The 16,851-nt window shown below is 38.6% G+C and overlaps 1 protein-coding gene across 1 annotated transcript in view; it reads right to left on the bottom strand.

Moving 5' to 3' along the window:
- LOC150075741 (vesicle-fusing ATPase 2-like) overlaps positions 1-16,851 on the bottom strand; it is a 243,134-nt gene that overhangs the window by 212,468 nt on the left and 13,815 nt on the right. Inside the window, exons 3-4 of the mRNA XM_090387859.1 lie at positions 10,349-10,448; positions 223-341 (exon numbers count right to left, since the gene is read on the bottom strand). Coding sequence (XP_090243985.1) covers positions 223-341; positions 10,349-10,448 — 219 coding nt within the window. The remainder of the gene's footprint in view (positions 1-222; positions 342-10,348; positions 10,449-16,851) is intronic.

Here is a 16,851-nt window from a genome sequence, read left to right as displayed (position 1 = left end):
GTAAACTCCAAGCAGAATTTAAAAAAAAATAAATAATAAAATTAAAAAGAAAGTTTAAACCTGTCAGGTGCAGTGCCAACATTTTTGTAACAGTTAGGGGCACCACCACTGCACGGTTAAAGTAACAAAACGTGACATATTTGTTCTTATACAAAACAGTCTTGTTTTGTTCTTATACAAAATATAATATATTATTTATAAGGTATAAAAATTAAAGTTTACCTTTTTTTCTCCAAAAAATCAACTTCCAATACAATCTTTGCCACATATTGAGTATTAGGATCAAATGTATACTGCCTAACTTCAACAGTTTGTCCAATAGATAATTCTGCCCACTTGCGCTGATATTTAAAAAAATTAAAAAAATATGTCAAAAATGTTTTTTTTTTTCACTACATTTACTTTTCATGCACAATTTTATATTTTTTATAACACACAGATTTTTAGGTTCTACAGTATTAGCATTTCAAACACTGCAAAGAGCAGACATGTTACCAGTTGACCAGTGTTATATTCTGATGTTGTTCCTGCTGGGTGATATGCAAGGTTCCCATTTTTGTTGTGAGATGTACATGACAATATATTCAGTTTTCTTATTGGTTATGTGCTAGTGAAGAGAGGTTAAGAAAGATTTTATCATCTAATGATCATGCACATTTTTTATCAGCAGAAAAAGGAAAGGCTGATTGCGCACAGCCAACAAGAAGAAAAAAAAAAAGTTTGAAATTATAAAAGGTCTAAAGGATCTGCTGATTCAAAAAATATCAATATTGTCTCCATTGAAAGATATACTAAAATATTAGTAAATTAATCAAGGACCAATTTAAAATATCATACAATAATACATATGCTATTTTAAAAATGAGTCTCATTCATTTTAATGTAAAAAAGTGAAACTGCAGCCATAATCAACCCACTGCAGGATGGAAGCTTTCACAACGATTCATGTTGAAGGAAATGGACCATAATATGCCATGCTGGTCCAGTGCAGATTGGCAGATTGACCGTATTTAGCAGTCTAGGACTTGAACCTCGGTCTACTCAAAGAGCATGTGCTACTGCACTCCCGCACCTGGCCAATCAGCTACGGAGACCTCTCATTCACTTTCCAATACTTTAATCAAACATATAATGTACTATATACACTCTATTTAGCATTAGCATTAGTAGAGGCATACGATGCAAGAAAGCAATCTTATGCACCATCAGCCCAAAAAAAAAAAGAAAAAACTGCCCCCCTTTCACCCCTCCGTTCATTCCAAATACCTGCCCAGCTCAGCCTTAAATTTATTTAGGCTATCAACTTCCATCTCATGTTTGTCAAAACACCTCAATGTTTGTCAAGTTCTGCCTTGAATCTATTTAAGATATCAACTTCTACAATGATAGATGGAAGTTTATTCCAGCAATCAACCACCTGCTTGCTAAAGGCAAACTCACGAACATCTATCCTACAACCGTCTTTCCTCAATTTGAATTTATGCCCTATCAGGCAATTATTCTGAGCAAGAATCCCACCTGCATTGAGCATGCTCAAACCATTCAAAGCTTTATACACCATAATCAGATCACCTCACAGGTGCCTAGTCTCCAGACACTGTAATTTGCAAAACTTAAGCCTTTCTTCGTAAGAGCAACCCTTTGTTCCATTCACTAATCTTGTTGCCCTTCTCTGTACTCGTTCCAACAGCTCTACATCCTTCTTAAAATGAGGCCTCCAGGCCTGTATACAGTACTCAAGGTGTGGCGTGACCATTGCCTTATACAAGGGGATAATCACCTCCTTATCCCTGCTAGAAAAATTCCTGTATAACATTGACAAGACACCATGAGCTACTCATGCAGACCATCTGCACTGCTCAGAAAACTTCATATCTGCCTGCACAATTACCCCCAGGTCCTTTTCATTCACTACCACTGTCAGTGTAGCACCACAGAGTTGATACGATACTCTGGGATTACTGCTTCGCATATGTAGTATTTTACATTTGTCACTTTTAAACTTCATTTGCCACCTCTCAACCCATCTGCTCAACTTTTCCAGATCCTGTTGTAACAGCATCGTTAGTTGTCCTTAACAACCCTGCCAACCTTCGTATCGTCTACAATCTTGGACATTAAGCCTGATATATACCATCATCAATATCATTTATAAATACAGAAAACAACAATGGACCCAACACTGAACCCTGAGGGACTCCACTAATAACATTAGTCCACAAAGAGCAGTGTCCATTGATTACCACTCTCTGTCTTCTCCCACTCAACCACCCCTTTATCCATAGCAGCAATTTGCCTCCAATGCCACACTGCTCCAATTTGTGCAGCAGTCTTCCATGTGCAACAGTATCAAAAGCCTTTCTAAGATCCAAATATATGATATCAAAGTTATTCCCTGCATCCAGTTCCTTTGTGACCACATCATAGTATCCAATCAAATTCGTCAGGCAAGACTTCCCCTTAACAAAACCATGCTGTGTCCGAGCAATAACTGAAGTCTTGTCTAGATGATCCAGCAGTGCTTATTTAACCAGTGCCATTAATTTCCCTGGAACAGAAGTTAAACTAACAGGTCTATAATTACTTGTGTTGTCCTTTGATCCTCCTTTGTGAATTGGGGTCACATTTGCAAATCTCCAGTCCATGGGTACCTCCCCTGAGTATAAGGAAGCTCTCATAATTATGGCTGCTAAGAGTTTGCTTACTTCCTTTGCTGCCTCCTTTAATATAACTGGATAGATCCCATCCACCCCAGGTGCTTTTCTTATGTTTATCTTCAACAATTTCTCCTCCACTTCCTCTCAGTTATTACAAAATCATCTAACTCACTGCCAGAGTTTAATTCACCCCTGGCATTCCCCACCCTGAATATCTCCTCATGTGTGAATGTAGATGAAAAATACTCATTTAGTTTGTTATTTAGTTTGTTAGCCATCTGAGCAGGATCATCAACAGCTGAACCATCAATATCCAGTGGACCAATCTGATTCATCCCCTTCCTTCTAGATTTTACATAGGTAAAGAACTCTTTGCTGTTTTTCTTTGCATCCTTTGCCAAAGATTTTCATAATCTGCCTTTGCCTGCCTAATCTCCTTTGTGACTTTGTAACAGACCAGCTTATATCTATCATAGGCTTTCATGTCATCGATTAATTTATATGTATCCCATGCATTTTTTTTTTCTCTGCCACATGTCTCATTAGTTCATCTGACATCCATTTAGGCCTAAACCCTGAACAATATTTCTTAGTTGGTATGTAAAGCCTAGTGACTTCCAAGATTAATTCTTTGAATGCCTCCCATTTTGAATTTGCTGTTGCTAACATCTTCAGTTGGTTCCACCACATAGAATTCAAATACTGTCTCAGACCACCGTAATCGCCTTTATGAAAGCAAAAGCCCTCCCCTTTACCCCTGATGGTAGTTACCTCTTTGAGTAAATCCCACTTCAGCACACTGTGGTCACTGCCACCTAGTGGTTCCTTTATCTGCAGATTCTTAATGCATGGAGAATCACTATTGATAATCAAATCAAGAATATTACTCCCTCTAGTTGCCTCCCGAACGTGCTGATGTAGAAAACAATCATCTAATAAATCCACAGAAAGCTTACTAGTGTGTGAGTGACCAACTCACAAATTCCAGTAAATATCCGGGAAATTAAAATCCCCTATTATAAGACACACTGATTTACTGGTCCACTCTATTTCCCTGTACAGTTTTTTATTATACTCATCAGAGTCATTAGGCCTATAACACACTCCTGTTCTCAATTTTGATCTCCCAGTGCTTATGTCACACCAAACTGACTCGACACTGCACTGTCCAGCGATGTCGACTGGCTGGGCTTCCTTGGATTTTGTGTGTTTCTTAACTAATAGCATAACCCCTCCTCCCTTCCTATCCTTCCTGTACACATTGTAGTCGCCAAATCCCAGTTCTGCATTCCTTATATCTGTGTGACACCACGTCTCTGATATACCAAAAATATCTGCCTTTGATGTTTTGACCAACACCTCAAATTCATCAAATTTATTTACCAAGCTCCTAGCATTGGTGTATACGCAAGTATACATGTACCTGTTCCTATTCTTAGCTACCCTAACACAACCCATGTGTTTACTTGTACCGCAATGACTCCCAGCAGTCTCTGAAATACTCTGCACCTTGTTTTCTAGGCTACTGCTCATTCCAATAAAAGCAGGCAAAGAATCACGTTCACCTCAGACAGCGGCTATTGTTAATCTATTAGTCTGTGTATACTCCCAAGCTAGCAGTTCCTTATGTTTTAAGGAAACACATTTCCTTATGTTTTCCACTCAGAGTATTTCTTACAGTAAATTTTGGCTTCCCCTCTTAAGAAACCAGCAACAATCTCCCATTATTGCAGTATCCCAGGAACCATGGTACCCTTTTTCCATCATGAATATGTCCTCCTGAAGAAAGCATTTCCTTTGCTTATCACTTACATCTCGAAAATTTTTAGGAAAACAACTGAGCTGGCAAAGAAGAAAATGAATTTTTCAGGGATGTTCAGCAGCCCATATCTTTATAACACTGCACTAAAGTTAACACCATCCATGCACAAATACTTTAATGCCAAGCCAACAGTTCAGTATCCTGTAGCTTTGTTTCAAATACATAATCTCTGAGGCCCAATGAAATTCTTCCTCTCAGTTTTGCATCAGTTAAAGTGGAAAAAACCTTAGGAAGCAGAATCCACTCCCTTCTTTATCTAGACCCTTAACAAAATGCTTCATTAATCAAAGCTTAATATGCAAAATATGTGGTTGAAAGAATGTGTAAAGTAATAAAAAAATTCCTTGAAAGAACATGTGTAAAGTGATCATTTTTTTTAGCCAAAATAAACCAACCATAAGTAGGACCAACCAGACATCCAGTTTTTCTAGAATATTGTGATCTGGGGCAGCTAGTGTCTCTAAAAATGTTGAGGACACTGTTTTGTCTTGTTTTATTTTAATTTTAATTTATTTTAATTTAAAAATTCTTATTTAATTTTTAAATCTGAATTAATGGATTATATATTAATTAATTCTAAATTCATTTTAAATATAAATTTTATATATATATATATATATATATTATTTAAATATAATAAAATTAATATACATTGATGAGCCAAAACATTATGACCAGTGAGTCATTATGCAAATTGAAGCAACTGCAGATGAACTACATTGGGTCGGGACATGGTATAAAAAACACCTGATATTGAGCTCTGTTAATCAGTACTACTCTTGTTCTTCAGATGGCAGAGGCAGCAGACGTAAGCGAGTTTGACAAAGGCCAAATTGTAATGGTCAGACGACTGGGTCAGAGCATATCCGAAACAGCACAGCTGGTGGGGTGCTCAAGGTCAGCGGTGGTTAGTACCTACCTAAAGTGGTCTGAGGAGGAAAGACCCACGAACCACCGGTGAGGCGTTGGACGACCACAGCTCATTGATGTTCGAAGTGAGCAAAGGCTCTCCTGGATGGTACGTGGCAACAGAAGGGTGACTGTGGCGCAACTCGACGATAATTGGAATGCTGGTGACGGGATTAATGTGTCACAACATACACACAGTACACCAAACCCTGCTGAAAATGGGGCTGCGTAGCCACAGGCCGCTCCGAGTGCCCATGCTAACCATGGTTCACCGGCGACAGTGCCTACAATGGGCATGCGAGCATTGAAACTGGACCTTGAGTGATTTGAGGTTGTCTGGTCTGATGAATCAAGTTTCCTGTTGCACCATGTGGATGGCCTGTTACATGTGCATCGTTTACCTGGGGAAGTGATGGCACCTGTATGCACAGTGGGACGAAAACAAGCCAGTGGCAGCAGTGTCATGCTTTGGGCGATGTTCTGCTGGGATACCTTGGGTCCAGCCATCCACCTACCTAAACGTCATTGCTGATCAGGTACACCATTTCATGGCAACGGTCTTCCCCTCTGGCAGTGCCATCTTTCAGCAAGATAATGCGCCATGCCACTCTGCCCGGATTGTTCGAGACTGGTTCACGGAACATGAGGAAGACTTCCAGGTATTGCTCTGGCCTCCAAATTCCTCAGACATCAATCCCATCTATCATCTGTGGTTTGTGTTGGAACAGCAACTCTGATCTGCAGCGCCTCAACCATGGAACTTCATCATCATCATCAGCCATTTTCAATCCACTGCAGGATAAAGGCCTCTCCAGCAACTTTCCAGTTCCTTCTGTTTTGAGCACTGGCCATCCATTTACTACCCAAAAACTCATGAATTTCATCTATCCACCTCATTGGTCCACCTTTGTCTTCCAGGTTTCTTTTAGCTCCTCTTGGGTACCATTCTGTTATTTTCTTAGTCCATCTGTCATCATGTCTTCGAGCTATGTGTCCTGCCCAAGACCATTTTAGTTCTTTAGTTTTGATAAGAATGTCCTTTACTTGAGTTTGCTGCCTAATCCATGTGTTTCTCTTCTTATCTAACAGTCTGATTCCCAATATAATTCGTTCCATTCTTCGCTGTGTAGTTCTCAGCTTCTCTTCCATTCTTTTGGTGAGTGGCCAAGTTTCACTTCCATAAGTCATGGTGGGGAGTATACATTGGTTCATTATTTTACGTTTCAGACAAACTGGGATATTGCTCTTCAGTATGTGACTATATTTCCTGAATGCTATCCATCCAAAATTTATTCTTCTCTTGACTTCCAGCCATTTATCATTATTACAGCTAATAACTTGTCCCAGATAAGTATATGACTCCACCTTTTCAATTACTGCTCCTTCAATCATTATTTCCCTTTCTATGGCATACTTGTTCATCATTACTTTTGTTTTAGCCATATTCATTTTTAGTCCAAAATCCTTACTAACTGTGCATAACTGATTAAGATTTTCCTCTAATTCTTTGGAATTCCATGGAACTTACAGGAGTTAAAGGATCTGCTGGTTACGTGTTGGTACTAGATACCACAAGACACAATTAGAAATCTTGTAGCATCCATGCCTCGCCGGGTATGAGCTGTTTTGGCTGCACAAGGAGGACCAACATCATATTAGGTAGGTGGTCATAATGTTTTGGCTCATCGGTGTAAATATAAATATATTATTAATTTTAAATATAAACATTTAAAATTAATAAATAAATTAATATATAACATTAATTTTGCATGCTAATCAATATTATTGTAAGAGCAACACGCATAACATCTAACAATCTTCAATGTGAGAACATCGTAATAAAGAAGTCAGTATTAACTGTTCCATTTGCTCATGCACTACTTATTGATAATGCATCATGCTGTTTTTATTTTTTATCCCAAAAATAATCACAGTAAGAAGAAGCATTTTGAAATATTCATAAACCAAATAGACATGCCCAACTGATGTGCTGCAAAAAAACAAAAATTTATGGCATGCTGCAAAATTTAACACACACACAGCCCTATCACTAACTTTTGCCAATGCATAACTCATGATAAACGGGTGTTTCTTGCTCGACTTCCTAGAGCTAGTAGTGGGTCTGAGTTTATTCCTTAAATTATTTTTTCTCTCCGTGATGTTGGTGCCAAAAAGAAATATACACTGAGTGATCACTGAATTACCTAATACTTCGTAAGTCCTCCTTTTGCCCTCAGTATAGCAGCTATCCGACGCGGCGTTGATTCAACAAGATGTCGGAAGTGTTCGGGAGGTATGGCCAACCAAGCTGTGTGTAATGTGGTCAGCAATGCAGGTATGGAGGTGATTGGTGTATCCAGACGCCTGATATGCCTTTCCATAGTGTCCCACAAGTACTCTATGGGATTGATATTGGGAGAGTTTGGAGGCCAATCGATATGCTGGAAGTCAGAACTGTGTTCCTCAAACCATTCCTGCACAACAAATGCCCAATGGCTCAGCGCACTGTCATCTGGGCAGACACCATCACCATTCAGGAAATTTTTCTGGCAGAAGGTTGGTGTTACTGATTCATGCAAAGGCATGGTTTATCAATGAGTAGAAAAACATCAGTTGCACAAAAATTACCAGCAGATTATGAAGAAAAAATACTCTAATTCCATAAATTTGTAATAAAAGCACAAAAACGAACTTCTTTTGAACATGGCCAAATAGGAAATATGGACGAGGTCCCACTAACTTTCGATGCACCATCCAACACTACTGTGTTGGATGGTGCATTAAAAATGGTGGTAGTTTTGTGCACTTACATGGCACAAAACTACCACCATTTTTAATATTTAAAAGAAAAACTCCACCTAAGGGAAAAATTCCAGGTGTATTTGTTCATGTTCATCCAAAAGAATGGATAGATGAATCTGGAATGAATTTATGGTTCCAAAAAATGTGGGCAATACGTTGTGGTGGTCTCTTAAGGAAACCATCTCTTCTCATTTCGGACCAGTTCAGAGCCCATAGAACTGAAGTCATTAAAAAGAGGGTGAGGGAATTCAACACAGGTAGTTGTCATTCCTGATAGACTGACATGCCAGTCTATCAGTCTATCAGGAATGACAACTACCTGATAGACTGATAGACTGACATGCCAATTGCAGCCTTTGGATGTGTCCATAAACAAACTATTTAAGAATATGAGAGAAGGGTGGAACAAATGGATGGGAGAACCCGATCATGACCTCACACCCACTAGGAAGAACGAAGAGGCCCACTATTGCACAGGTGTGTGAATGGGTTAAGGAATCTTGGAGAAATATAAGTGGTAAAATAATTATAGTCTTTCAAGAAGACTGGAATTAGCAATGCCCTTGATGGCACTGAAGACACTGCATTATTTGAAGACAGTGATCCAACATTAGCGAGGAAGAGTTTTTGGGATTTGAAAGCGATTTTTTTTTTGTTTTCAAAATGACTGAACTTTCCCTTTTGCAAAACACTAATGTTTTTTACCATTCCCTCACTATCTTTTTGTTCATTTTCAATTCAAGCGGTAGTTTGTTTCTAATATTTTCTAATGTAGCTAAGATTCTTTTAAATTGCTGTATTGGTAAATTAATAATAATAATGTAGTATTATTATACAGTATTAGTATTTTTCTTGCTGTTCTGATCACATGTTTAGGATGAGCTTTTTTCTACTATACACATTAGAATAAATATTAAATGCCTAATTACACTAAAACTTTTTTTCCTTAATTTTCCTTTTTAAAATGGGGATGTGTCCTATATGCCCACGTGTCTTATATGCCATCAAATACAGTACTTTATACTTCAGAAAACAACCGCTTAGCTTTGGGCAAATCGTTTTTTTGTCATAGAATTATCATTTGCAAAGTTTTCAATAACTTTGTCAAAGTAACTAAAGAAAAGTTTGGCTGAATTATGTAATTTGTGAACTATATCTCCATCTACGTTTATAAAATTTACATTTTATCTATAATGAGTTTAACTTCATTTTTGCAACCTCTCATAGTCGCAGCATTATCAAAAATATAAATGAGAGCTCACTTATTTTTCCAAAAATATTTTTTCTTGTTGAAAGATTTTCTTTTCTTTTCTGGCACCTTAATGTCCAGTAATCACCATATTCTGCTTTTCACCAGACTCTTACCATAACATTCACTGTCTTATCACCGCCTTTGTTAGTAGCTTCATTAATGTTCATAGAAAAAAAAAAATTACATTTTAATTTGTCAACTAAATTTTCTTTCATACATTTAGCCATGCTGTGAATCATGATGTAAGTAGTGCTTGTTCTCTCCATTTGAAACTTATACAGAGCTAATTTTCTTTAGGTAAATATCAGCCAAGGTCAATGTCTTGAAGCTAATGTAAATGGTACACTATTTTCATTTAAAAAGCAAGCAACAACTGCCGTTTAATCCAATATTCTATCATATAAAGATAGACTTGGAAATTACTGGATCCGCTCCAGATAATGTTTGCATGATACTTGGGCGAGTAAACTCTTTTGGTGGATTTTATCAATTACAATGTTTTGATAGGGTCTTTATGCCATTACTTCCATAATTGATTTTAGGTGAACATAAAATACAATAACAAAATCTGCACCACTTGACTTTTTGACACCATTCACAATGCTAACAGTTGTTTATATTGCTCTCAAGTAACCATTCCCAGCACCATTTATTTTTCAGAGGTTAAGAGTGCTTCAGTCACCTTTTAATAAATCTTGTTATATGATGGCATATCCTCAGATAGGATATCTTCTATAATTACAGCAATAATGTTTGCTTTTAAGAGAAGCACACTTCAGTAGTACCAATGAATAATACTTTTGTTCTGCAGGTACTAATGAATGATGAATAATTCGAATACACGTAACTATAAATAAAAAACCAAACAACATCAAAACTTATGCAAATAATATTTATCATGATTACCATGGGAAGGCTAAATCCTATTCCACCCAGCTGCACTTGCTCTGAGGTCCGAAGAGTAAACACATATTTGTGATTGGCAGCTGTAGTCACCTCAACATGTCTGAAATAAATAATATAAACAATTAACAAACAATACTTTTTTAAAATGAAAACCTCAAACATGAATGACATTACAACCATTAGTAAATAGTACCATGCATGGTTAACAGTTCAGCACTTACTGACATCAGACTTCAGTCCCAAACCCCCCCCCCACTTCTAACATTAACCAAATCTGAAGAATAACCATTTATCACAATCCCCCTCCCCTCATGCCCCGAAGCCATCCTGCTATCCATCTAAGGATTTTCCCCGTGATTCCAACTTGTTCCAGCTTATAAAGTAACAAATAAGGCGGGACTGAGTCAAATGATTTGCTGAATGCAAACACTATGTGGGAACAATTTTCCATAGTAGGGTTAATTTTGGATTTGTACAGAGTAAACAGCTGTTTAGAAGAAGAGTAATGCCAAGAATAAAAAATATATATATATATATATATATATGTGTGTGTGATGTGCTTATGCCAAGGGAGATTAAAACTTGGGGAACCTAAGAGAGAGATATGATCATCTCTAGAAATCTGAACAAGGGCATAGGAGCTGTACACTTTTTTTTTTTTTTGCAGTATATAGGACAGGACTGAGTTTCAAAAGGATTGAAACTAACTAAATTTTCTTTGCTCCACTGGAGAATAACCTGGAGATTGGCATTTATGAAAATGCTAGTGGTGGATATTTCAGAAATTAAGGCTGCTTGTGCAGGGCAAGAGTTTTTCTGAAATTGGTGGAATGGAGTGTGTTATTATCAATAACATTATGAATAAAAATTCCTAGTCAGCAGCAGGTCATTAAAATACAAGAGAAAAGAGTGGTTGGGAAACCATACCATTAGTAAAGAAGGCAGAGCGGTCTACCATCACCAGCAATCAGAGAAAACTGGCTATTCAACTCCAAAAATCAGATGGCAATCCATAAAATGGGAACTTGTTTAGAAAACCTTTATTTCAAACATGATCAAAAAACTTGGAAATGTCAAGAGTAAGAGGGAGTATAATGGACAAAGTTTTCCATCAAATTTGTCTAAAGAAGATGAGTAAGAAAAGCCAATGTATCACCAATGGATTGATACTGATATTGGCAATAATCAGATGGAAGGGTTTGGGATGATGCAACAGTTGGCAAGTTGATGGATTTTGGAAAGAGTACAAATAAGTACAATGAACTGATAATTGGAAGTGATGGATCTGCCATCCTATTTAAGAAGGGTGGCAAAGCCATTTAGAGACATTTGGTCCTTGAGACTGTTGCAAACATTCTCTCAGATATGCCAAGCTATCCTTGGCAACCAAATCCTCTGCTTGCACCTTCATGATGGTGGGACTGTTAACCCTGGGTATAACCCCCATGTGCAAGTCCCGAAATACTAGCACACTCTAGGTGACCTCCCAGGTGCAAACCAACATAAGCAGTGGTCGAGGAGTGGTGCAAATACCACATTGAGGAATGCCACCCCTTTCTGTTACCAGGCAATACTAGGTAATAGATGACTCATCAACCGGTGCAATACCATCACTTCGCTTACTGGAAACTTGAAGTGGTGTTTAGTCTCAAGAGCAAAGCTCCGGAGAGGCTGCTCAAGAGAAGAATGTTGCACATCACAATTAGTCAGTTTCCAAATTTCCAGGTTCGTTTCCTGCCTACACCAAAGCTCACGAAAAGCAGTTATTAATCATTCCAAACTAGATTTCGAACAAGCTAAGAGCAGAAAACTTGCTTCTTGTCCAAATGGAAGCTGAGCATTCTGGTCTCTTGCCAAAGCTATTTGGCAAGAGACCAGACAGAGGTGGGAACAAGTATGCAACTTGTTCCCACCTCTGTCAAAACTAGATGGTTCTATTGCTTCAGCCAAAGATAAAGCTGACCTTCTAACATCCTATTTTTCTTCCAACTCGTGTATTGATGGTCTTGGTAAACCATCTACCACCATTCCCAGTACACTCCATTCAATGCCTCCCATGGTCTTTTGTCAAAAAGATATAAGAAGGATTTTGATCAATCTTCATGCTAAGAATGCTCCAGGTTCTGATCATATATCTCCATTTGTGCTCAAAACCTGTGCTCCTTAACTAACTCCTGTTCTGTGTTGCCTTTTTTTCACTTTCTTATTCCAAAAGTGTTTTTCCTTCTGCTTGGCAAGCTGCTCATACCTTGCCGTTCCTAAAATGGGTGACAAATCCCTTCCATCCAATTATTGTCCAATTAACCTATACCCAGCTCCTTGACATAACAAAATCTTGATAATGCTCCCCCCCTGCATACACACTATTCAGGCTCCCTCTAGTCACTATCTGGCATAGTAGAGGCAGTGAGATTATACACTAGCTGATCTGGAAGCCTCCTAGAGAGTTACCAATAGGTTGGGTCTAGTGGACTATCTAACCTCTGGCCTGCAAACATAGTTTTTGAGCTATACCCTAAAAATGTAAGGAAGATTGGATCTCACCATGATGTCTATCATAATCTCAAAAGATATCAATCATACCACATGATGAAAGAGATGGGAGTTTGCCGAAACTTTGCTCTGGAGGCTAAACATGGATTCCAGCACTTCAAGCCTCGAATAAGCAAAGTGGTGATATTATTCCAGTTGATGAGTCATCTACCACCTAGTATTGCCTGGTGATAGAGGGGCAGCATTCCTCCATGTCCATGTGGTGTGGAAGGCATACCTCAACCCTTGCTTACGTTAGTTCGTACCTTGGTGGTCACCTCCAGTATGCTAGGTGCCGTATTTCAGGACTTGCACATGGTGGGTTATACCCAGGGTTACTAACAGTCCCACCACTGTGAAGGTGCAAGCAAAGGATTTAGCAGTCACAAATTGATCGGACTTTGCTGAAATTAGGTCTACTTGACTTGAGTGTCACCCAAATATCAGTTCCATCAGTGTTTTAGACTCCCAGGTAGCAAGCACACCTTGGCATTCCTGAGACATGCCTAAGGCCTCAAGGACATAACAATATATATATGAAAGATGCATGTGAGAAATTTATTTTTAATTTTTTGTTTTCAAACTTTGAAAACAGATGTTGAAAATTAGTATTAGAATTGCTAAAGTAAGTTTTAAATGGTTTTTTCAGAGATCAGAACAAAGTTATCTTATCTTTTTTTTCCAGGTATTCCTTCTTTACCTCAAAGTTGAGGACATATATTAAACCCAAGGAGTTGTATACACACACACAGATGGGGAAAAAAAAGTCAAGCAAAATGGAAAAAAAAAAAAAAAAAATCATGCAAAATGAAACACCCCCCCCCCCCCAAAACAAAAGTGATACATTTTGCATGACTTTTGTAGGCTGGTTCTTTTCCCATCCAGAGAAACCTTCATTGAATCCAATGATGCTCTCGATACATTCTCCTACTGCCTGGCTCAAAATTACTAGGTAATTGATACATAAAAAAAACTAGTTTCATCATTAGAAGAAGGTAATACTCCAAATGATAGCATAGAGTACTTTGACGTATGAGATTTGCCGTAAGAGGCATATAAGAGCTTTCGAGATGGATGGTTTATGAAGGAGTCTGCTTGTGTGTCTCACCATCAAAGAGTTCAGAATGAGGCCATCATGGAGAGATGGAATTTGCAAGAAAATGTGGTGGATCACTTGGAGCGTCGATCTTTGCAGTGGTACAGGCACATCCAATGGATATCCCAGAAGAGATGGCCAAAGAGAGTGATGAATTTGTTGCCGCTGGGAAGATGGAACAGCCTAGATTTATGTGGCAGAGGAGGAGTTGTGGAGGCTATGCAAGTCAGAAGATTGCACAAGGGTTCCTGCGACGAACATTCACAATGAGAATTAGCATTAGCAAGGGCACATGATGCAAGAAAGCAAGCTTATATAGCTTCAGCCAAAAAAATAAATAAATAAAATAAAATAACCCTTATTTCACCCATCCCCTCGCACCAAATGTTTGTCAAGTTCTGCCTAGAATCTGTTTAAGCTATCAACTTCTAGGACAGATGGAAGTTTGTTCCAGCAATCAACCACCCGCCGGCTAAAGGCAAACATCCGCACATCTATCCTACAACCGCCTTTCCTCAATTTGAATTTATGCCCTCTCAGCGATTATTCTGAGCAAGAGGAAGAATCCCATCAGCATTGAGCATGCTCAAACCATTCAAGGTTTTATACACCTCAATCAGCTCACCTTGCAGGTGCCTAGTCTCCAGACACTGTAATTTGAAAAAACTTAAGCCTTTCTTCGTAAAAGCAACCCTTTGTTCTGTTCACTAATCTTGCTGCCCTTCTCTGTACTCGTTCCAACAACTCTACATCCTTCTTAAAATGAAGCCTCCAGACCTGTATACAGTACTCAAGGTGTGGCCTGACCATTGCCTTATACAAGGGGATAATCACTTCCTTATCCCTGCTAGAAAAATTGCTGTATATCATTGACAAGACACCAAGAGCTACTCTTGCAGACCATCTGCACTGCTCAGAGAACTTCATATCTGCCTGCACAATTACCCCCAGTTCCTTTTAATTCTCTACCATGTCAGTGTGGTACCACAGAGTTCATACGTTACTCTGGGATTACTGCTTCCCATATGTAGTACTTTACATTTGTCAATGTTAAACTTCATTTGCCACCTCTCAGCCCATCTGCTCAACTTTTCTAGATCCTGTGCAGCAGTGTACTGTCATTAACAACCCTGCCAACCTTCGTATCGTCGGAAAACTTGGCCATTAAGCCTAATATACCATCATCAATATCATTTATAAATACAGAAAACAACAATGGACCCAACACTGAACCCTGAGGGACTCCACTAATAACATTAGTCCAAGAAAAGCAGTGTCCATTGATTACCACTCTCTGTCTTCTCCCACACAAGCATCCCTTGATCCATAGCAGCAATTTGCCTCCAATGCCACACTGCTCCAATTCGTGCAGGAGACTTCCATGTGCAGCAGTATCAAACACCTTTCTAAGGTCCAAATATATATCAAAGTTATTCTTTGCATCCAGTTCCTTTGTGACTACACCATCACAGTATCCAATCAAATTAGCTATAACCGAAGTCTTCTCTAGATGATCCTGCAATGCTTCTTTAACCAGGGCCTCCATTAATTTCCCTGGAACAGAAGTCTAACAGGTCTGTAATTACCTGTGTCTCTCTTTGTTCCTCCTTTGTGGATTGGGGTCATATTTGCACATCTCCAGTCCATGGGTACCTCCCGTGAGTCCAGGGAAGCTCTCATAATTATGACTAAGGGTTTGCTTAATTCCTTTGCCGTCTCCTTTAATATAACTGGATAGATTTCATCCACCCCAGGTGCTTTTCTTGTGCTTATCTTCAACAATTTCTTCTCCACTTTACTCTCAGTTATTACAAGATTATCTAGCTTACTGCCAGAGTTGAATACACCTCTGGCATTCCCTTCCCTGAAAAACTCCTCATGTGTGAATGTAGACGCAAAATATTCATTTAGTTTGTTAGCTACCTGAGCAGGATCATCAACATTTGAACCATCAATATCAAGTGGACCAATCCGATTCATCCCCATCCTTCCAGAGTTTACATAAGTAAAGAACTCTTTGCTGTTTTTCTTTGCATCCTTTGCCAAAGATTTCTCGTAATCTGCCTTCGCCTGTCTAACCTTCTTTGTAATTTTGTTACACACCAGCTTATATCTATCATAGGCTTCTGTGTCACATGTTAATTTATATGTATCCCATGCATTTTTCTTCTCTGCCACATGTAGAATTAGTTCTGACATCCATTCAGGCCTAAATCTTGAACAATATTTCTTTGTTGGTATGAAAGCCTAGTAGCGTCAAGATAAATTCTTTGAATGCTTCCCATTTTTAATTTGCTGTTGGTAACATCATCAGTTGGTTCCACCATATAGAATTTAAATACTGTCTCAGACCACCATAGCCACCTTTATGAAAGCAAAAACCCTTCCCTTTACCCTTGATGGTAGTTATCTCTTTGAGTAAAACCCACTTCAGCAAACTGTCATCACTGCCACCTAGTGGTTCCTTTATCTGCAGATTCTTGATGCATGAAGAATCATACTGATAATCAGATCAAGAGTATTACTCCCTCTAGTTGCCTCCCCAACATGCTGCTGTAGAAAACAATCATCCAATAAATCCACAAAAGGCTTGCTAGTGTGTGAGTGACCAACTCACAAATTCCAGTCAATCTCTGAGAAATTAAAATCCCCCATTATAAGACACACTGATTTACTGGCCCACTCTATTTCTCTGCACAATTGCTCATTATACTCAGCAGATTCATTTGGCCTATAACACACACACACACACACCCCCTACCTCATTTTTCCTTTCCCAGCGCTTATGTCACACCAAACAGACTCAACATTGCACTGTCCGCCAACATCAATTGGATGCACTTCCTAGGATTTTATGTGTTTCTTAACTAGCAGC

Source organism: Mastigoproctus giganteus, chromosome 13, assembly GCF_048544385.1.
Source record: "Mastigoproctus giganteus isolate SK-2022 chromosome 13, ASM4854438v1, whole genome shotgun sequence".
NCBI lineage: Eukaryota > Metazoa > Arthropoda > Arachnida > Uropygi > Thelyphonidae > Mastigoproctus > Mastigoproctus giganteus.
This window is presented reverse-complemented; position numbering and strand designations above follow the sequence as displayed.